The 19,138-nt window shown below is 45.1% G+C and overlaps 1 protein-coding gene across 1 annotated transcript in view; it reads right to left on the bottom strand.

Annotated features, from left to right (window-relative positions):
* Positions 1 to 497: 497 nt before the first annotated feature.
* Positions 498 to 19,138, bottom strand: part of ALS2CL (ALS2 C-terminal like) — a 28,183-nt gene continuing 9,542 nt past the window's right edge. The window contains exons 10-25 of the mRNA XM_009581516.1: positions 17,926 to 17,991; positions 17,019 to 17,117; positions 14,648 to 14,806; positions 14,228 to 14,339; positions 12,608 to 12,685; positions 10,964 to 11,091; positions 9,527 to 9,700; positions 8,854 to 8,947; positions 8,123 to 8,280; positions 6,549 to 6,617; positions 5,384 to 5,557; positions 4,469 to 4,511; positions 3,977 to 4,038; positions 2,750 to 2,899; positions 1,087 to 1,183; positions 498 to 801 (exon numbers count right to left, since the gene is read on the bottom strand). Of these exons, the coding sequence (XP_009579811.1) occupies positions 730 to 801; positions 1,087 to 1,183; positions 2,750 to 2,899; positions 3,977 to 4,038; positions 4,469 to 4,511; positions 5,384 to 5,557; positions 6,549 to 6,617; positions 8,123 to 8,280; positions 8,854 to 8,947; positions 9,527 to 9,700; positions 10,964 to 11,091; positions 12,608 to 12,685; positions 14,228 to 14,339; positions 14,648 to 14,806; positions 17,019 to 17,117; positions 17,926 to 17,991 (1,735 nt within the window). The 3' untranslated portion in view covers positions 498 to 729. The remainder of the gene's footprint in view (positions 802 to 1,086; positions 1,184 to 2,749; positions 2,900 to 3,976; positions 4,039 to 4,468; positions 4,512 to 5,383; positions 5,558 to 6,548; positions 6,618 to 8,122; positions 8,281 to 8,853; positions 8,948 to 9,526; positions 9,701 to 10,963; positions 11,092 to 12,607; positions 12,686 to 14,227; positions 14,340 to 14,647; positions 14,807 to 17,018; positions 17,118 to 17,925; positions 17,992 to 19,138) is intronic.

Below are 19,138 nucleotides of genomic sequence, written 5' to 3'. Positions count from 1 at the left end.
AGGCACACAGGAACCCCTGCAGAATTACAAAGCAGCACTAGCATGTTCAAGGTGCAAGTGTGGTATCCCTGAGATTTAACAGGAGTCTGCAGAGTATAAATATACACTTGCAAGTATCATAAAACAAGGATGTTAGTCAATAGCAGCTTTACAATGCAATGGAGAGGTACTGAGTTTGGCATAGGTAGGAAGAGGAATGGAAAAACCTTCCTCTCAGAGATACAGGAAAAGCCACCGCGCTCCAGGAACAGGTTGTTTAGGAGCATGGAGATGGCCTCTCCTGTCCATAGTCCCACCAAAACAGTTCTTGTGGTTTCATTTGACTGCTTTCTATAAAATAACCTCTTCTCCCTTATGTCAGTTCACCAGTGCAAAACAAACATGGCATCTGAGAGAACAGTTAAACAAGGTTTCAAGGCAAATTGCTATTTGCAGGAAAGTGAAATAAAACTATAGGGCAAAAGAAACCTTCGCCACTTTCCGCAAAGAGATTCCCAAACACAAGCTGAGGTTGCATATTGAAGGCTTTTAGCCCACAGCATCTGTATGTCTGTGCTTTATGACCATAGCTAGTCCAAGAGAAAACCCAGCAAGAAACCCTCATCTGATAAATAACCGTTCTTTCCTTTTTAAAGGCAGCCAGAACAGCAGGGACTTCATTGCTTCTTCATCCAACAGTGTTTGGTCAAGAAAGTGCGGCAGGAGGAGGCTCCCTCCGCTTCCTCGGGCTCAGGAGCTGTGAGTGATGTGGCAGTTCTCTCTTTGGTGGAGTCTCATCCTCTGTATGTGTTCGTAGCATGACTGGGCAAGGAACAGAGCAACCCATTAAGGAGAAGTTTTGGAACTTCGGGTCAAAATCTGGTCTTTTGCACACAAAGTGAAGCTGTGCTGCCCCATAGGCTAGGCAAAACATTAAATCTGCACATTATAAATTGAAGATAAGGATATTCTCTAGACTAGAAGGAAAATAACCTGTGCTAGGCATATAAACAGCCCTCTAAATGAGAGCATAACACATCAGTGTCTCTACTACTCAAGAAAGGCTCATGCAGCTTGCAACTGTCACTGTTGGAAACATTTCCTTACCTCCAATGCTGTTAACAGAAAGTCGTACAGTCCTCCTTGATTGGTGGGGTCCATCAAATCTCTGATCAGATGGATTTCAGCTCCCAGGTGCTGTATTCTAGGGAAAAAAAAAAGTCACAATTAGAACAAATCTCTGGGCACTGGTCTTTGCGGGCATACATTTGCAGGAGTAGGGAGGTGATCGTGCCCCTGTACTCGGCCCTGGTGAGGCCACACCTCGAATACTGTGTTCAGTTTTGGGCCCCTCACTCCAAGAAGCACATTGAGGTGCTGGAGCGTGTCCAGAGAAGGGCAACAAAGCTGGTGAAGGGCCTGGAGCACAAGTCTGATCAGGAGCGGCTGAGGGAACTGGGGCTGTTTAGCCTGGAGAAGAGGAGGCTGAGGGGAGGCCTCATCGTGCTCCACAACTACCTGAAAGGAGGTTGTAGCGAGGTGGGGGTCGGTCTCTTCTGCCAAGTAACAAGCGATAGGACGAGAGGAAATGGCCTCAAGTTGCACCAGGGGAGGTTTAGATTGGACATTAGGAAAAATTTGTTTACTGAAAGAGTGGTCAGGCCTTGGAACAGGCTGCCCAGGGAAGTGATGGAGTCACCATCCCTGGAAGTATTTAAAAGACGTGTAGATGAGGTGCTTAGGGACATGGTTTAGTGGGCATGGTGGTGTTGGGTTGATGGTTGGACTCGATGATCTTAGAGGTCTTTTCCAACCGTAATGATTCTGTGATTCTATGATTGGAAATCAAATTATGGAGAGAGGGAGGCTCGGATCTGGAAGCCCATTGCTGATTCCTTGTGCATCACCTTGATCTTCTGGAGGCTAAGTCCTTGAGGTATCCAGCATGACTGGATCTCAGCAAAGATGCTCAATCATAAGAAAATTTCAACTTCTCCATTTTTCACAGTCTCTCTTATCCCCCTCCTCTCTCATCTACAGTTGAGAAAGCTGCCTAGCAAACAAACCTGTATCATCCAACATGACTGCAGGGGAAAAAAAAACGGCCCCAAGTTTAAACATTTCACTCTTTTTTGGAGACCAAGCGTATCCAGGAAGTCAATCAAGGATTTTGACTCAAATTTGCCAGGAAAAAAAAAGTACAGTTTCATTCTACTGGATGTAAGCAGGTTCCTGCAGTTCCAGTGAAAGCAGCACAGACAGAGCCTCTTTGGCAGAAATGTGTTACGTTTACAGTCATTCCTACATAGGAAAAGTCTAATTACTAGATCGTCAGTGTTCAAGACCTTCCTAGTCTCCAAACTGTATCACAGTGCCCCATTGAGAATGGAAAATAGAAGATGTATGATATATAGATGATGCCTTGAAGGCATCAACAATTGGCCTTCAAGGGCTTCATGTTCTTATTTTCTACAGCAATCTGAGATGCAGGTAAGACTGCATTTCCCATGACAACCCTGAATTATCCTCTCGGATAAGAGATGGACACTCAGGAAGCTAGCCACTGGCCACTTTATATCATGGCCAACATCATCACACCACAGCTGGCAGACAGTAGCACACAGAAACCCCCATACAGCTCAGGAAAAAGCATGTTAAAACACAAACCCCAGATTTCATTTAAAGTATTTGGCCTGGAAACATGGCTGTCCTTTCTCTGATTGAGGTATCACACAACAATGGGACTGGGAAATGAAAAGCTTCCACTTACTTTGCTCGGGATACAACATACATCAGTAGGGGCAACAGGTCATCCATGGGGAGCTTGTAGTCCTTCTCCACCACCCGGGACACTGTGCTCTCTATCTCCTCATATGTCTTCTGGAGGATCACCAGCTTTTCCCGGGGATCCACCGTGGTGCTGTCAGTGTGAAAATAGCCACGTCAAAGATGCTTCCACTACAGAGCTAAATAGATAAAGCAGCAGAACTAAAAAAATCTCAGAGCAGACCATCATGCTACAAAAAAGGCCTGTAAATCATCTCAAATGGCTGCACCAAAAAGGGGTCAACAAGGTTGTGCCAGGAGGCATCACCAGGGTGTAACATCATCCAGATGGACCTTGAGTCTTCCCAAGTCCTGAGCATGACCTGCTCGCCCTAGCGTCAGTCTTTCATTTTAGACAGGACTAACCTGAATACAATCCCTCAAATAAAAGCTAAAGAGTATGAGATGAATCACTTTGGGCAGTTCTATCCAAATATTCTTGCGAGGGACTAATGCAGTTGTCGCATCTATAAGGTTGTTTTTTCTGCCCGTAACGCCCTGCCAAGGTACACGTAGCCTGTGCTGGCTTCCCCAGAAGTCATGTTGACTTTCATAGGGAGGCTTTCACCAGGACTAGTGTACTTAGGGACCTGAGAGCTCCTGTCTGGTGGATCCAACCACACTTCCCTGCTCCCCTTTATCTTCCTTCCCACTCACTACTGCAGCACCTAGGCTGGACTTCAAGCCAATACATCAAGCTGAGCTTCTTAAATTGAGCTCTGCTTTGCTACATTAACATCTTAGGATGCCACACTGGTTGGATAACCCTCTTGTAGCTCCATGTGTCCAGAGCAATGGGCTCTATTGTGACCAGGCAGTCACAGCCAGGCCCAATTTGCTACGCACACTGACATGAGTGAACTCCATTTCATCAAAGTCAGATTTTGTGTAGGAATGTCTCCGCAAAATTAAGGGGAGATATTTGCCAGGGAGGGTTGCATTTAAATACACTAGATATTGTCTTGATATTTTTTGGGGGAAAAAATAGTTCTATAGAAGTTACTTTTTCTTTTCAACTGAAATAATATCACAAACAGCTTTTATTTAAATTATCTTGCAGGCTGACCCAGATATGCTTTTGTAAACAGGTGTAAATTTACAGCATTTCCCGGAATACAGAAAATCCCCCTCAGGTCTGGTTATCACTTGGAGGTTATGGATGGTGACTTACATCAGCTTCTGCAAACACTCTGTGGCGGACAGGAAACACTTGTCTTTGATAAGGGACCGCCTCTGAAAGGGAGACAAAGAGTTGTGCCTCTGTAAGAGCATCTCTCCAAGAGCCACCACATGGCTCCTCAGCTCCGGACCCAAAACAAGCATGTTTGCTGCCCCTGAAAAGGGCAAAATAAAGCTGTCGTAGACAGTGCCACTCTGAACGCACTTAGATGTCTACAGTGCCACTCTGAACCCAGATGTCTTTGAAACGCCACCAAGCAGAGCATTACAAAGCAATCCTATGCAGAGCTCATATTCCCATCCATGGAAATTCAGATGCAATTGCTACAGGTGATAACTATCAACACACATCATGTATCTGATTTCTGAGTGCAGTCTGCCCTGTGGTTACTTAGGTGAAGCTCCATCATTAGCCAGCACCAACATGTAGCCCCAATACCATCTCACTGACACACCAAAGCTACCTCTTAGGGTTATTTCTTACCTGGTTGGTTGTCAGGGTGAGATCTTTCAGAGGCCAGAGGTGTCTGAAAGGAGATTACAAAGAGAAGATTTAGGAGGCAGATATCCATGTCTTAACTCCACCTTAAGTCAGTCTTGACTGGTTTTAGCATCACTTTGAATGAGAAGATAAAGTCTTGTAGGTGCATGAAGCTGAGTTTGGTCCTCTCGTTACACTGCTACAGGAAGAATTAATAGCTCAGACTCATTGACCTGAGTGTAGGGTTCATTTTACTCACAGGTGCTCCTGTAATAACCAGTGGAGAGTTTTGGCACTTTCAGATTCAATTGCTCTCGCTGAGTCTAGACTGAATCAAGTTGCCAAATTGAGACTCTGGGTCTCCTGCTACCCTGCTTAAGTCCTTGAGCTGCAGATGATGCTGTGTTAGAAAAGCTCACATGCCTCTTGAGTCTGAGTCATTGGTCCTCACATATCACTTCCAAAGATGGATCCAGCTGCAGGAATGGGTGAAGGAAACATCTGGCTCCACAGCCTTTCCCCTGTCTTGAGACTGTGTGCCTACATTGTTACGGCAAATATCATTGGATGGACTATAGCCATTTCTAAGACACATTTATAAACTCTGTCTGGTTGGTCCTGAGTCGGAGCAAACCATTTGTTTTGTGAGCTAGAAAAGAAGATTTTTGCTACACAAAAATGAAAATTAGTATAAATAATAGCAGCTTTCCACTAGTCAACCTTGTCCTTCCAGACAGCAGGCACTCCATGACAGGACTTCCTCTGGCAGCCCAGGAAAAACTTCAGTGCTGCAGCCAATGATGGACCCAGGAACAGGTTATATGTCCTTTCCTCCTGTGCCATCAGAGCTTTCCCTGGCTGCCACCTTCCCAGCTGGTATCATGGAGTTGCATCCCGGGATGAAAAAATGTCACTTACTTCTGCACATCCAGAAACTCCAGCAGCTTAATGTCAGGAAATAGACTTAGGTCCACAATCCCTTGGCAGTAGAGATCATCTTCTCTTTCATGATAGAGCATGTAGAGCATGAAAAGCTCGGGATAGAAGCAGGGCAAGATCAGCGGCAGGACCACACTGCATGCCTTCTGGTCACTATGGCAGAGAAAAGCGAAGCAGAGTCCTACAGTGAGACCTATAACCTTGATATTACCAAGAGCCACACAGCACACAATGGAAGAGGCAGCTTCTGAGACTGCAAGGTGTCCTCTTTGTTCTCCCCTCCGTCCTCTACCTTTGAGTTCAATGTCACAGTTGGACGCTAGTGACCTATATAACACTCTCATGCGTGTGCCCACAAGCTGAAGATGCAAGTGCATCTTATGCTGTAGGACAGGACAGGGTACAGTTTCTCCACAAGATCTCCTTAGTCACTGGGAGAAGCCTGGAGCACCAGAGACCTATCTCCAGCTGTTCTTTCTGAGCTGTTTCAGTAGAGCACTTAAGGGGCAAAGACCAAATAAATTCAGATAAAGCTTACCATTCCACCAACCTCTTGACTTAATTCATCCTCCTTCGGGGGGATGGCTGCAGATTACAGCAAAGAGGAATCCAGTCCAAATGGCCACAGCTGAACAAAGATGCTTCTTCCCACCCCCAAAAACGCTAAACCTAGGTCTTCCACAATTATTCCTACCTTCTATTCTAGGAACATCATGTCTTCTGTCTCTTCTGCCACATTTCCCACACTGTACTCCCTATTTCCAGGCCTACCTTCCTCGCAATGCTGGTAAGGAAGCCACCATTCCCACAGTGAACAAGTTCCTGTGACCAACGCAAAGCACATGGTAGCGCTGGGACTGCTGTCTCGCACACAACCCTGCTACTGCACAGCAGCTGGTGTGGGCAATCTTGCAAGGCTGTGTCCCACACACCTCCAACTCACCACTCTGTTCTGCTACAGAACATGATTAGAAGTTGCTCTCATGCTTCAAGCAGAACAACTGAAAGCTTATCATTCAGAGAAGTGTGGGCACTAAACCTGACTCAAATGGACAAATACAATCAGTTCAGCACTTAATGTATTTTGGAAGGCACCCCATATGTCCAAGCAGCTTAAAATTAAATAACCAGTGGTGACACATACCTTGTCTCTCCATCTACACACTTTGCAGGCAGTTGGCCTTTCTGTTCCAGTGCCAGATGGAGCAAACCCCTAGAAGAGGAGCAAAACCAAGGTTTAGTTCCCCCCGCCTCCGTTTTTTTACAGGTACATTGTTATTCGCAAGCGAGGAGCTCAGCTGTCCCAGCACCAAGTGGGGCATCAGTAAAGCTCTCTGTAATCCTTGCAGTGTTTTTTTGGTATTCAAGTTTCACTATTTGAGGGCTTTCTCCATCACCAGCAGAAGCCGCCAGGAATGAGTAAGTGTTTCAGAAATCTCCATAGCTTCTGAAGAGTAGGGTGGTCACTCTAACTATGGTCTGCATTGAGCACCATCTCCTTGTATTCCCACCCAAGGGACACGAGGTTTCAGGACCTGTCATACCAACCAATTCTCTAATCTATGAATGAACATTAGAGGATGTTCATACTCTACTCTGAAAAAGTAGCTTGGGGTTGTCTTGATATTTCCAAGCCAAAACTTCATAATGTTAAAATGCAGATTAGGGAGAGGTTGCCTTTTTTTGGTGTAGAAGTATCAGCCTAGGAAACTTAGCCAGGGGCGCAGAAGAACAAGGTGGGTCTCCCTCCTCATACTGCACCCGAAAGGTCTTGAGACATGAAGCGAGCTTTCCAAGGTATGCACCGAGCTCAGAAGCACCTTCACATGAGCCAGCACTTGGGTCATCAGCGCTGTTGTACTATTCATGAACAGAGCTCAGATCCCTCTGCTACACCAAGTTGCATGACAAAGACATGTTCCCATCAGCTGTGCTGCTGTTCTCAGACTGCTCCGGGACAGACAACCCCTCATCATAGAGCTGGCAGCCTTCCTCAAGCACACGAGGCTACACTGATAACAACAGAGCTTTTATCCAACCTCTTATTTTTAAGGTAATACCTCCCCCAAGTGCAGCCAGAGGCAGAGCTCCCCACCTCTGCCTACTGTGGCATTTCTTGTATCTTCTCCTAAGAGATATTCAAACACCAACAGGACCCCAATCGTGCCTTTGATCCAGTCCTTAATTACCCATGGGCACAACCACACAACTGAACAACCTCATTTTAGAGTCACTACCCACATCAGCCGAGCCTCAACAATGCGCTTACACTGCGTGTTCTTAATTTCTGTTGAGTTAAGGCATGTTAAGCTTAAGCTATTTTTCTTTCAAACATAGATATTGAACACCACTGTTGCATGCTCTGATATGCTTTGCTGTCCTTGTTACTTAGTGAGGTTTCTTGCTCATATTTGTGCTTGTCTAAATGAAGTCTATTATGGGCAACAGCTCATTAAGCTGCCATAACTCAGTGAGATTTAGTCACATTAAAGCCCCTGGGTCATGTACTGAGCAATGGATATAATAAAGGTTTCCTAGGTCCATGTGACTTTAGTTATTGCAAATAACTCTTTACCTAGCACCATTCTGAAGCAACTCTCCCAAGAAATATGCTGCGAAATAAAGCAGTCCGGTCACCTGAAAAAATTATCCCAATGGTCTACTCCACAATCCCTCTATGCTCATACCCATTGGAAGGACTCGGCGTGCTTGACTTACTGGTAAAACTCCCATATTTTCTTTGCATAGTACTTGACTTCTTCTTGTGCCATAGTCAGCAAGTGTCTGTTGGCCCCAATCCCAGAATATGTTGCCTGAAAAGCTATCGTCAAGGCCTTCAGCAGCTTTCCCAGTGGGTGCAGGGAAGACTTCAATGCCTGCATGATAGAGGAAAATTAAATTTTACAAGTCAGCCCTTGCCATTAGTAGAGGATAACACTGAAAGGCCACCCAACCGTCTCTTGTCAGCAAAGGAGAACAAGCCTGGAGGTAATCAACTATAATTTTGGTCTATTTTTGCTGCCACAAGCCCATTCTCCTCCCATTATCAGGCAGAAATATGCTTAGTAGAACTTGCTGTTCTGATGAGATTTGCTGTGATATTCAAGAAAGAGCAAAGGGTGCTTCAGGGAAAGGCTGGCTGAGTGAAAAACAAGCACTGAGAGTGCATGGAAGTTTATTAATAATTTCCAGCAGCTGGTTATTCCCTGACACGGTTTGAGAACCAAGAGTGAAGCTTTATCATCACTTCCTGGCCTGTATAGCGAGTGTCCAAAAAGCATGAAGGATAACCCTCTTCTTCACAAGCATAAGTATTCAAACATAACTTAGAGAAGACTCTTGAAATCACTGGCAATGTTATATGCGCTACCAAAAAGCAACAGAAAGTTGCTACAACCTGTGTCCGTGTCTGGTGGACAGATGTGGATCATTATGGTTTTAAACTTTACCTTCTCTAAATAACTCTGTAGTGACTCCAGCCCCTGGTGCTGGACAAGCTCTTCAAGAATACCTTCTATCTTCCAGGATACATCCTCAGTCCCCCTGAAAAATGAGAGGTGAGGAAGGAAAACCACACAGTGAAGCAGTGGGATAAATCCCAAGTGGTATTGCAGGAGGATACCAAGGGGGCAATAAGACTATTAGAACAAATGAATTTTTCTCTACCCTTTTCAATGGAATTGTCCCACTGACTTACAACACCTGCGATTATCTAAATTCGTCGCCTTCGGCTCCCCTTACAACCAGCCTGGGTTGCATCCTGCACATCCTCATCTTATCTGTTTTAGATATTTTCTTAAGGGGAGATGAGTTTGTTCTGCATCAGCTGATGAGGTCAGCTAGGTCTCCCTCAAATACAAGAGGAGCCAGCAATGACTGGGTCATGTGCAGGTGCTTACATTTAATCAAATGAATCCCATCCAAGTTTTCACTTGTAAGAATCAGTCTCAACAGCACAACGTTAAATTCAGGCTTAAAATTCATCCTCCTGTCTCACAAGCAGGAACAACTGGATAACACTTGGGTTCGTAACTTTACCACATGGCAGACCCTAATGTAAACCACTGTCTTCTCCACAAAAACGGGCTCCTCTGTTGCAACGAGGGCATGCGATACTCATACCTTTGGCAGAAGAGGTACTCTTGAGATTTCCGCAGCTCCTTGCTCGTTTGTATGTGGAACCCCGTGAAAGACTCCTCCGTTTCTTCTTTGCAGCCAGAATGGATGAACTCCAGGAACTGGTCATAGATTCCCTTCCATCTCTTCTCTACTGGGAACTCCTCGAGGCCCAGCTGACTGCACAACATAACATGGCATTAGGCTTTTCTGCATCCCTCCTCAATTATTTCAGACTTCACCTTCAAATATGGAAGGTTCTCCAGAATCGGATTTTAACACAAGAACTATGGGAGCAGAGAAAGATGGCAGTGCCTAACTGGTAATTCAGTGAAAAGCAACTCAAGTCTATTGTCCTGACAACGAGATAGTTTGGGTGAAGGAAAACTCCTGGTTTGTGGAACATCAATAATCTGAATCTTTGCTGGTGAATTGATCACAGGCTTTCTGCTCCACTTACGGATGTTTCTAAATATTGACTATTTATTTCAACTGAAAGCCTGCAGAAAACACTGATAGCAAGAAGACAGTTGAGCAACCACCACCAGTAGTTACTTCTGTCTGAAAAGCACGGGAAACAGGAGCTGTTTCTGCAACATAGATACTCTGATGGACTGGAAATGTTTTGAGGAGGAAAGAAGAGAAAATTGAACTGGGCTTTGCAGGAGGGATTCCCCGCAGGGGACAGGCAGCTGTCTTTCCCACTGGGACGCTCTCATTTGGGTTAAACTGGCTGAACCCAGGCCCTCCAGCCTGGCAACCAGAGCATCCCTTTGCAGGGTTCAGCCCTGAGGATAAGAGTCTCTACCAAAGGATGTGGCCTGACAGCTTCAGCTCAGTTACTCCTGCTCTGCATTTGCACCATTGCCTGCCAAAGCAGCATCAGTGCTCTGCGAAGCTTTGATCCTGGCTCCACAGCCTTCCTCGTAGAGCACTACCCAATTCAAGCTCTTCAGAGCTTCACGTGCTGTGCTTCACTTCTTGATTTTTGGTAGCTTTCCTACAATATCTGCTGGTAATATTCACGTAGTAGCACAGAGGGACAGGAAAGGAGCAAGTGATGCATTTTAGCAGCCCAGCTTTGCCTTTATAGCTCCAGACCTGTCTGTGTGTATACCCAGAAATGCGTGTGTGCGTGCACACACAGGCACGGATCACTGGAAACGTTAAGCCTCTAAAACTCTCTCCAGTCTGAGGATGGGAGTATCTCTAGGTGGACGGTGGCAGGATGGGAGTAGAACATCTGTTTTCTGCTTCCTGTGTGGCATTCAGATTAAACAACAAACTGCGCTCTCCTTTCCTCCTTCTCTCCTTGCATATAAACCAGTTTTTTTAGATCAACTCTTTCAGCAAGGACTGCCTTGATCCCTGCAGGGATTGATCCTCCTCTAGGTAGAGTCAAAATACAAGCCATGACCCAAGAAGTCAGCTCTTGTTGCTCACGCTTTGGTTATCCTGTCATCCGGCTGCTCGTTCGACGTGTTCAGGATGCCGTGCGTCTGAAGGCCTTGGCCCGATTTGTTAGTAAAGGTTCCCTCCAAAATGAAGCCATTGGCAAATGACAGCTTTCCCTGCAATGGAGAAATAAAGGGTTATTCTGCCAAGATCTCATTAGAGAGAGGAAACAAGCTGGACCAAGATCTCAAATTCTCTTTTCAACAGAGCCAGCTCCTGAAACTGCGGCTAAGAACAACTTCCAGCACGGAGGTGCACATTTTCAGCATCCAAAGCAATAGTGTCATTAAGGTGGCAGTCGCTGGAGACAACACGTCCTTGCTATTGAATGAAACGGGTAGGATTCTGGAGGGGAAAGACCGCCACAATCGCAGAGTAAAACATTTGCATTATGCTTCACAAATACCCAATATCTTCTTTGACTTATAAAATTTTCTGGCTTAAATTTGACAATAGTTATTTCTAACCTAGAGTGAACACATGAAACTTCAATTTCTCCTCTGTTTTCCCTCTGCTTGTTAAAACCACAAGCAAGTTTGGCCTCACAGGTAGGAGGAATCACATGATATTCACCATAAACACTTTCAAAATGTTTGCTGCTACCAAGAAAAACCTTAAATTCTCCGAGGCAAATACAGAAGACATGCAGTTGCTTGACTCAAACTTAGAGGTTTTAATTAAATCAAATCCAAAGCCAAATAATATCGTAGCTAGTCTGGCTTTGAATATGAGCCTGAAATCCTCATTGCTAATAGCAGGAGGCACTCCATCCTTAGATAAAGAACAGATTTTTCTAGACTAATCACTCAAACTAAACATTAATTTTGAGGAAGCAGTATCTAAGCACTATAATCAGACTCCGCAAAATCCACCCCGAGTCTTCTGGCTGCAGAAGATGATGACAAACTCTTCCTCCCATGACAAGTCAGTAAATGACAGGGCTCATTTGCAATCATTATCAAGTGTCTATTTTGACATCCACTCAGTCTGATATGACCACACATTTCCTGTCAGACTCATTATAGATTTCTGTAACAAGCCGGAGGACTAGTTTTCCCTGCAACGGGGCACTTTATGAACACTTTGACCAGATATTGCTGCTAAAGATCAACCACAAGATGTTGAACGTGTCAGCGCAGTGTCCAGATTGCAAAATTAAGCTTCCAAGATCCCTTAGCTATGCTAACATCTCGAAAACAACTACGTTAGAGTAGTGCTGGTACTGCAACCCCGTTTGGTTTATACATCGTTTCCTGTGTTCCCAACCACCACAAAGGCTAAAACAGTTGTTCTAACAATACAAAAGCATCCCAACTGCAGCTGTGAAGCACAGCCAAAAATGTCCCACCAACAGCAAAAAACCCCAAACCCTCACTGTAAACAAAACAGTAAAAACCAAAACAATCCACAAAGCCCCCAGCTACTTGAAGTCTCTCAGCTGCAGCCTTCCTTCAGTGAATGAGACTGATAAGAGGGGGAAAAACAAAAACACCCACAAAAAACAGGAAAATGTTATTTTTCTAAGGGACTGGGGGAATAGAGCAGGAGGGTATGAACTTTGAAGATGAATCTGTCAGCCCTTCTGGAAAGCAAGGAACTGTATAGAAAGGCTGAGATGAAGGATGTGCTCACCTTTCCAACAAATGTTAGATCTTCCGTGAAGTTCCCTTCGTAGACAGAGTCATCTTCCAAGAGCAGAATCCCAGAACCCTTCATTTGAAAGCAGAACTAGTGAATTCATGACATTAACTTCCTACCTACTCAAGTTAATCTAGAAACAGCCACTGGCTTGGAATATTTATGGGCTGCCGATTCCGAGAACCTTTTTGAAAGCCCAACATAGCATTGCAATGCTCAAGAGAAAAGCAAGGAGGTGCTCTAGAGATAAACCATTAGGCATCACTGCACAGAGGAGAAGTACTGGCTAGTCAGGAGGTTTTAAACAACAATACTATTATATTCATTTCCCTAGAAGAAGGAACAAAAGGCAGGCTCCTGTTCTAAGAATGGTCACCAATAATTGCCATATGGATCAAACTCATGGTGCTCCCAATTCTATGACCTTTAAGTGACTGTAGACAATTGTGTCATTCTTTGCAACACTATTAAGAGAAAAGAGGAGGGCAGCTGCTATGTAGAATTAACTTTGTCCCTTGCTATGCAGTCAACGGGGCTTTAATGAGCTGCTCCTAAGCATTCGTAAAATGACTCGTTCCATTACCTCCCAACTCCCACAGCTGCTTACAGTAGCACACATTTCATAGAATCACAGAATCACTTAGGTTGGAAAAGACCTTTAAGGAGGAGCACCAAGATGCAGAACAGACACAGGATAATTTATACCAATGGGGGAAGATTCTTCTTGTTGGGGCTTAGCCCACGGTTTAGGCCTGAAAGTTTATATGTACCCACACCAGCCAGAAAATGTGGTCACTTTTAGAGCTGCAACACATTTTCCGCTGGAATGGTTTTCTTGATGGAAAGCGCCCTTTCTGGCAAAAATAAAAGGTTTCCAAAGGAAGCTTCTTGGCCATACCAATTTTCCGCTAGGAAAACTGAAGTGACTGCTCCCAACCCGGAAGCCTTGTGAAGTTAAAGGAGCCTTTGGCAGCTGGCAGACCAAAAGACAGCTTTATTTTGATTCCCCGCAGATGGAGCTTTTATGGAAAGCCCTTCCGACAGAGTTTCCATGCTAAACATTTTGTCCTAATTTGGTGAGTGGGGAAGGGGTTGTTTGTTTTTTTAAGTGCATATTTTTCATGAGAAGAAATGCTTTTATTTCCAAGCCAGTTCTAGCAATGCCAATCCCTTTTGCTTTCCGCACCAACATCTAAACTTTCAATGAACTGGACAGTCAACTTGTCATGGGTAAGCTCACATTGGAAAGGTAAAGACTTAATGATCTCCAAGATAGATGTAATATCATATATAACTGCACAGCACTTCACATGTAAGTTCTGGTCTATAATTGTGACCTGATAGACCAAACCTATAATGTGTCTTAGCATGAGCAAGGAGAAGTGACAGTCTCACATCTAGTTCCTACCTGCACCTCAAGAAGGTGATAAGAAACAAGACTTCATCTAGGCCTTGTTCTTCAAAAACATTATTGTGGTAAAATATCAATGCTTAAGCTTTCTTGCTTTCTATTTTCCCTTGAAGATTAATTATAAGGTGAAATCTTAATCTTGCTCTTGATGGGGAATTCCATGTCCCACTGATCTAGAGAGTCCACTGAAAATGGGTACTCACCACCATTTTATCAGCATGAAACGTTCTTTGATAGCAGACACCCGACTGGGTTACTACAATGCCTTGTCCATGTTTGTGATCATCGAGCCATGTCCCTATGTATCTCTCCCCTCTGGAATGCAACAGAAAACAAATAATGTTTTTTTCCCTGTTTTATTAGATCTTAGTCAATTTGATGTATCATTTACTGAGGCTAGTGATTTTATTTGATATAATGCTCTATGCAGCACAAGTGCCAGATGTACTGCACAAACTCAATTCATAAAATGCTTCTCCAGGAGTTCAAGCCTTATAGCAGAGGTTGAGCACATCCCCCTTCATCCCCAAGTCCCCCCATCAAAACATGAAGCTTTACCCCTGCCAATAGAGGGACAAAACTGTCAGGCACCTAAAGCTAGCTCTGATCTATACCACCTTTACCTATCTTTGTCTTCCCAGACTCCGTATCCATTCTTCTTGTCATTTTCCCACTGTCCTGTGTATTTAAATGGATGCTCAGCTGAGAGGTTCTCCAGTATCCCAAACCCTTGGCGCACGTTGTCTTTAAAGTAACCTTTGTAGACCATATCATTCCCATACCTGCAGGGGGGGAGACAGACAGAATTTAAGACTGTGACTATTTGATAGCTACTCTTGGAGGAGGAAGCCAGGAAAGTGAGTAGATTAAGCTCATCCGCCTGCTAAATATTCCAAATGTTTGACTGATAGATCTAGAGCCTGTAGTTGTTCACTATTAAGAATATGCATCATAGAATCATAGAGTAGTTTGGGCTCGAAGGGACCTTTCAAGGTCATCTAGTCCAACTCCCCTGCCGTGGGCAGGGACATCTTCCACTAGATCAGGTTGCTCAGAGCCCCGTCCAACCTGACCCCAGGGATGGGGCATCTACCACCTCTCTGGGCAACCTGTGCCAGTGTTTCACCACCCTCATCGTAAACAATTTCTTCCTTATATCTAGTCTAAATCTACCCTCTTTTAGTTTAAAATCATTCCCTCTTGTGCTGTCGCAACAGGCCCTGCTGAAAAGTCTGTCCCCATCTTTCTTATAAGCCCCTTTAAGTACTGAAAGGCCGCAACAAGGTCTCCCCGGAGCCTTCTCTTCTCCAGGCTGAACAACCCCAACTCCCTCAGCCTTTCCTCATAGCAGAGGTGTTCCATCTCCCTGATCATTTTGGTGGCCTCCTCTGGACCCGCTCCAACAGGTCCATGTCTGTCCTGTGCTGAGGACCCCAGAGCTGGACGCAGCACTGCAGGGGGGGTCTCACCAGAGCAGAGCAGAGGGGCAGAATCCCCTCCCTCGACCTGCTGGCCACGCTTCACCCAAGCTAGTCACTCCACAGTTAGCTTTCACTATTATCTAAGGACACGACACTTAGGCTTGTGGTTGTCCTGGGAGAGGCCACTCAGTCCTTGACTTCTCACCAGCCACGTCACAGTGACCACTGGTTAATCCAGAGTGGGAGTAGATCAGATCAAGCAGGAAGCCAGATCTGCCTTCACCCTTCTATGCTTGCCAACCACCCCTTCTCCTGGGCTCATCCCCCTGAGAAGAGATACCCTTAGCTCTGTCCATGTCATCTTCACTGCTACAACAGAGAAGGCACTTACGCCAAGCAGAGCTATCATCTATAATTATCAACATGCTCTCACATTGGACACCGGAGACACTAGCACAGCACTGCTCAGTTGGCTCCAAGTTCCCTGGAGATTTCTGCATGTCCTGTACTCTGAGTTTGATTCATAAATAAGGAGCACAACAAGCAGGCTGTAAGAAGGAAGATGGCCTATCCCATAGTAAAGAGCTGGAAAGCTGGGCTGTGTGCTTTCCTCTGCCACCGTTGGCTCAGTGAAAGCAGGGGTAAGTATGTGCAGTAACAACGGGCAGTCCAGTCTTCACATCGGCCAACCCATTTGGCTACAAGCCACGGGTGACCTAAGCAAAGACGAGGATGCTGTTGCGCTCACTGCCACATAAACGAAGCAAGCTGGCCCTGTCCACTTAACCCCGTAGGCTGCAAATGAAACCGGTTTATACCTACAACCTGCCGAGCAGGCCTCTGCTGCCATTTCTGGCCTTCATGGAAGGTAGACGGTGGGTAAGGCAGGGACACCACTATGTGCCCACAATACAGTGCTTACAGACTGGGCTCCATCCAAATTCCCAGCAGCGCTTTGAGACGCAGGTGTGCAAATGACTGTTTCCAGAAGCATTTTGATGAGTAAAAAAGAAAGCCTCGGGCTCCATTAAGCTCCAAGTTAAGCTCTAGGCTTAAGCTCAGAATTCGAGTGAGCAAAAAAAGCCAACTAGGGGAACCAGCCCCCTTCAGCAGTTCAGGATAACAGTTATGGCTCCCCGACCAACAATCCCTTCCATCATTAAGGAACTACTCTCTACAAGATTTAGTCCAGATACCATGGCCAGGGGAGACAGAGGGCTGTGTGCTCCATCAAGTCTGTCCAGGGCTGATGGCACACCATGACCTCTCTGCTCTGCAACCACAAGCAAGAATGCAAAATTATATCCTCACCTATAGGGCACGGAGAATGCTACGTCAGGCAGTTACAACGGCCATAGCTTGCAGAGAAGCTTTTACTATTCTAATGCTCAGGAGACTCAGGGCTTGTGAAGAAGCCATACTGCCCATCTCCAAAGCAAAAGCTTCTGGCACCTGAATTACTCTGGGTTTTACACTGTGACTGAGGCTTCCACAGTGAGGTGGGAACATTTCACCCTTTAAACATGTGGAGTCCCCTTTTTCCCCCCAGAGTCCGTCTTTGGGTTTTACTTACTCACAGATTCCATAGCCTCTCATCTTGCCTGCATACCAGTGGCACTTATAGCAGTCATACCGGTCTTCAGATCGGCGTGGGACAAGACATATTCCAAACCTACAGGGTGCATATGGCAGAGGTCAGCATAGGAAAATGCGACTTCATTGTACTGGATGAAGTTTAAAAACTAAGGACCTTCCAGATTCCTATACTGATTTACATGGTTGGGATCACCTCTACCTCTGACACTACTTCTAGGTGTCGACGGACTTGATCCAAGGAAGACCCCATTTCCTTGTGAGCTGCAGTCACAGTTTCTTATTGCTTCTTCTACAGAGCTACTTCCAATGTTGTTGGTTTTTTCCCCTCTCTATCCCTTCCCCAGTTTAGGGGCTGAGTTAGACTACCAAAGCAATCACTTTGGTCCAAACAAAAAGTTTTCTTAATCCCAACGCAAAGTATTTGAGACATTTTTTCCATTTAAAAATCTAACCTATTCTGGAACTCATGTAGAAATGAGAAATCTAGAAGTCTTACTTTCAAAAAGTTTTAGAACAATAATGTTTGAATTTCATAGTATGGCTTCTTTCCCCTGAAAACTCCTCATTTAAGAGAGGTTTTTAAAGATATCTAAAAATAACTTTTCCAAGGTATTTCATGTGAATAAATTCACCTAGATTTAGAGATCAGGAGTCAGATTCATCCAGCTGAATGGAGATGATGGCATCTGAACAGGTCATCTGCACACACTCCAGGTTACACCCTACTCAAGCTTGAGCCAGGTGTCTAAAAAAGGTTAGATGAATTGGGCTGTAACTGTGAATAGAGGCCCCCTAACAAGACACCAGTGTCCCTGTACTTCTGGGAGGTACCATTTCTTAGCTTGTTTTGAAAGCAAGAAAATGCCCTGTTTCTTAAAGCTTACCCATGCTCCAAGCCCTCTTTGAAATCTCCAACATGGTTGCGTCCATCACGCCACTTCAGTGTCCCCCTGCAATTCGAAGCAAGCATTACACAAGGGAGATCACCAGCAACATTCACAGCTGCAGCTGGTATCAAGGCACAACTAGAAATGGCTAACACCAAAACATTTCCTCAGGGAACAGAGATACAGAAGTTCTCCAGGCACCTCTGGGATCTTGGCTTGCACTGTAAGGATTTAATACCATAATATTTTCATGTCCTGGAATGAGTGGGAAGAAACCTCTTCCAAGTTCCGTAATCTCAAAAGCATTTTGTAGAGTTGCTGGGTCATCCATTTAGGACCTTGCACATGATCCTTTTGTAATTGCAGTGCAGCATGTGATTAAACCAGCTGAAGCTCCAGCATGGCACATCCCTGTAGACAACATAATGACACCACGGTCCAGAACTTTGTTGTGCCAAGCACTATGAAAACAAGAGACAAGCACTGGCCTAGAGGGATCATATCTTTCCCTCTGTTTTGTGTGGGGGTTGTAGAGATGATTACACGAGTTAACAATGCAACAACGAGACTGGAACGGTCAACACGATGGTCAAAGTATTGCACGGCCATGCCCAGCTGTGAATGCATTTCCCTTCCTCCCCATCTCCCACTCCACCCACACCCACTCACTGTTTTGACTCTTGCATCATCCCAGACACAGCCAGCTCCCTACACATTCCCCAACCAAAGACAATAGAAGATGGTGCAGAACCAAATCCATGACGCATTTGTTTGACTTTCACCAAGGTTGTTGCTTTAAACACCTACATGAGACAGGCTCTTCTTCTGGTATGCACAGGGAAGTGGTCAGATTAATTTTAAGTGGATTTAAAATACATATCCTTTTGCTTTGCTAGTATGAATGCTAGCAAAGGGGAGCAAACCACAGAGAATGCCTGCTCCAGCCATGGGAATGGTTTAAGCTGCTTCTCAGTGGGAGTATCTCCTTCATCCACACCAGGTTATCAGGAGTACTGGGACAGAACAGTGAAGAACGCAGATGTTTTTTGCTGAAGAGCCCTGATTCACATTGCTGCAGCTTTCTGCTCACGTGCTTTCCATGCCAGCATCTCACTCAGAGGTGGACAAGCCATCAAGGCCAGCTTTGCTGCTCTGTAACCTTGTGTTAGCAATTCCCATAGAAGAGCAATTTCAGGGTTGGGAAGGATAG

This window comes from Fulmarus glacialis, unplaced genomic scaffold (genome assembly GCF_000690835.1).
Source record: "Fulmarus glacialis isolate BGI_N327 unplaced genomic scaffold, ASM69083v1 scaffold10657, whole genome shotgun sequence".
Taxonomy (NCBI): Eukaryota; Metazoa; Chordata; class Aves; order Procellariiformes; family Procellariidae; genus Fulmarus; species Fulmarus glacialis.
This window is presented reverse-complemented; position numbering and strand designations above follow the sequence as displayed.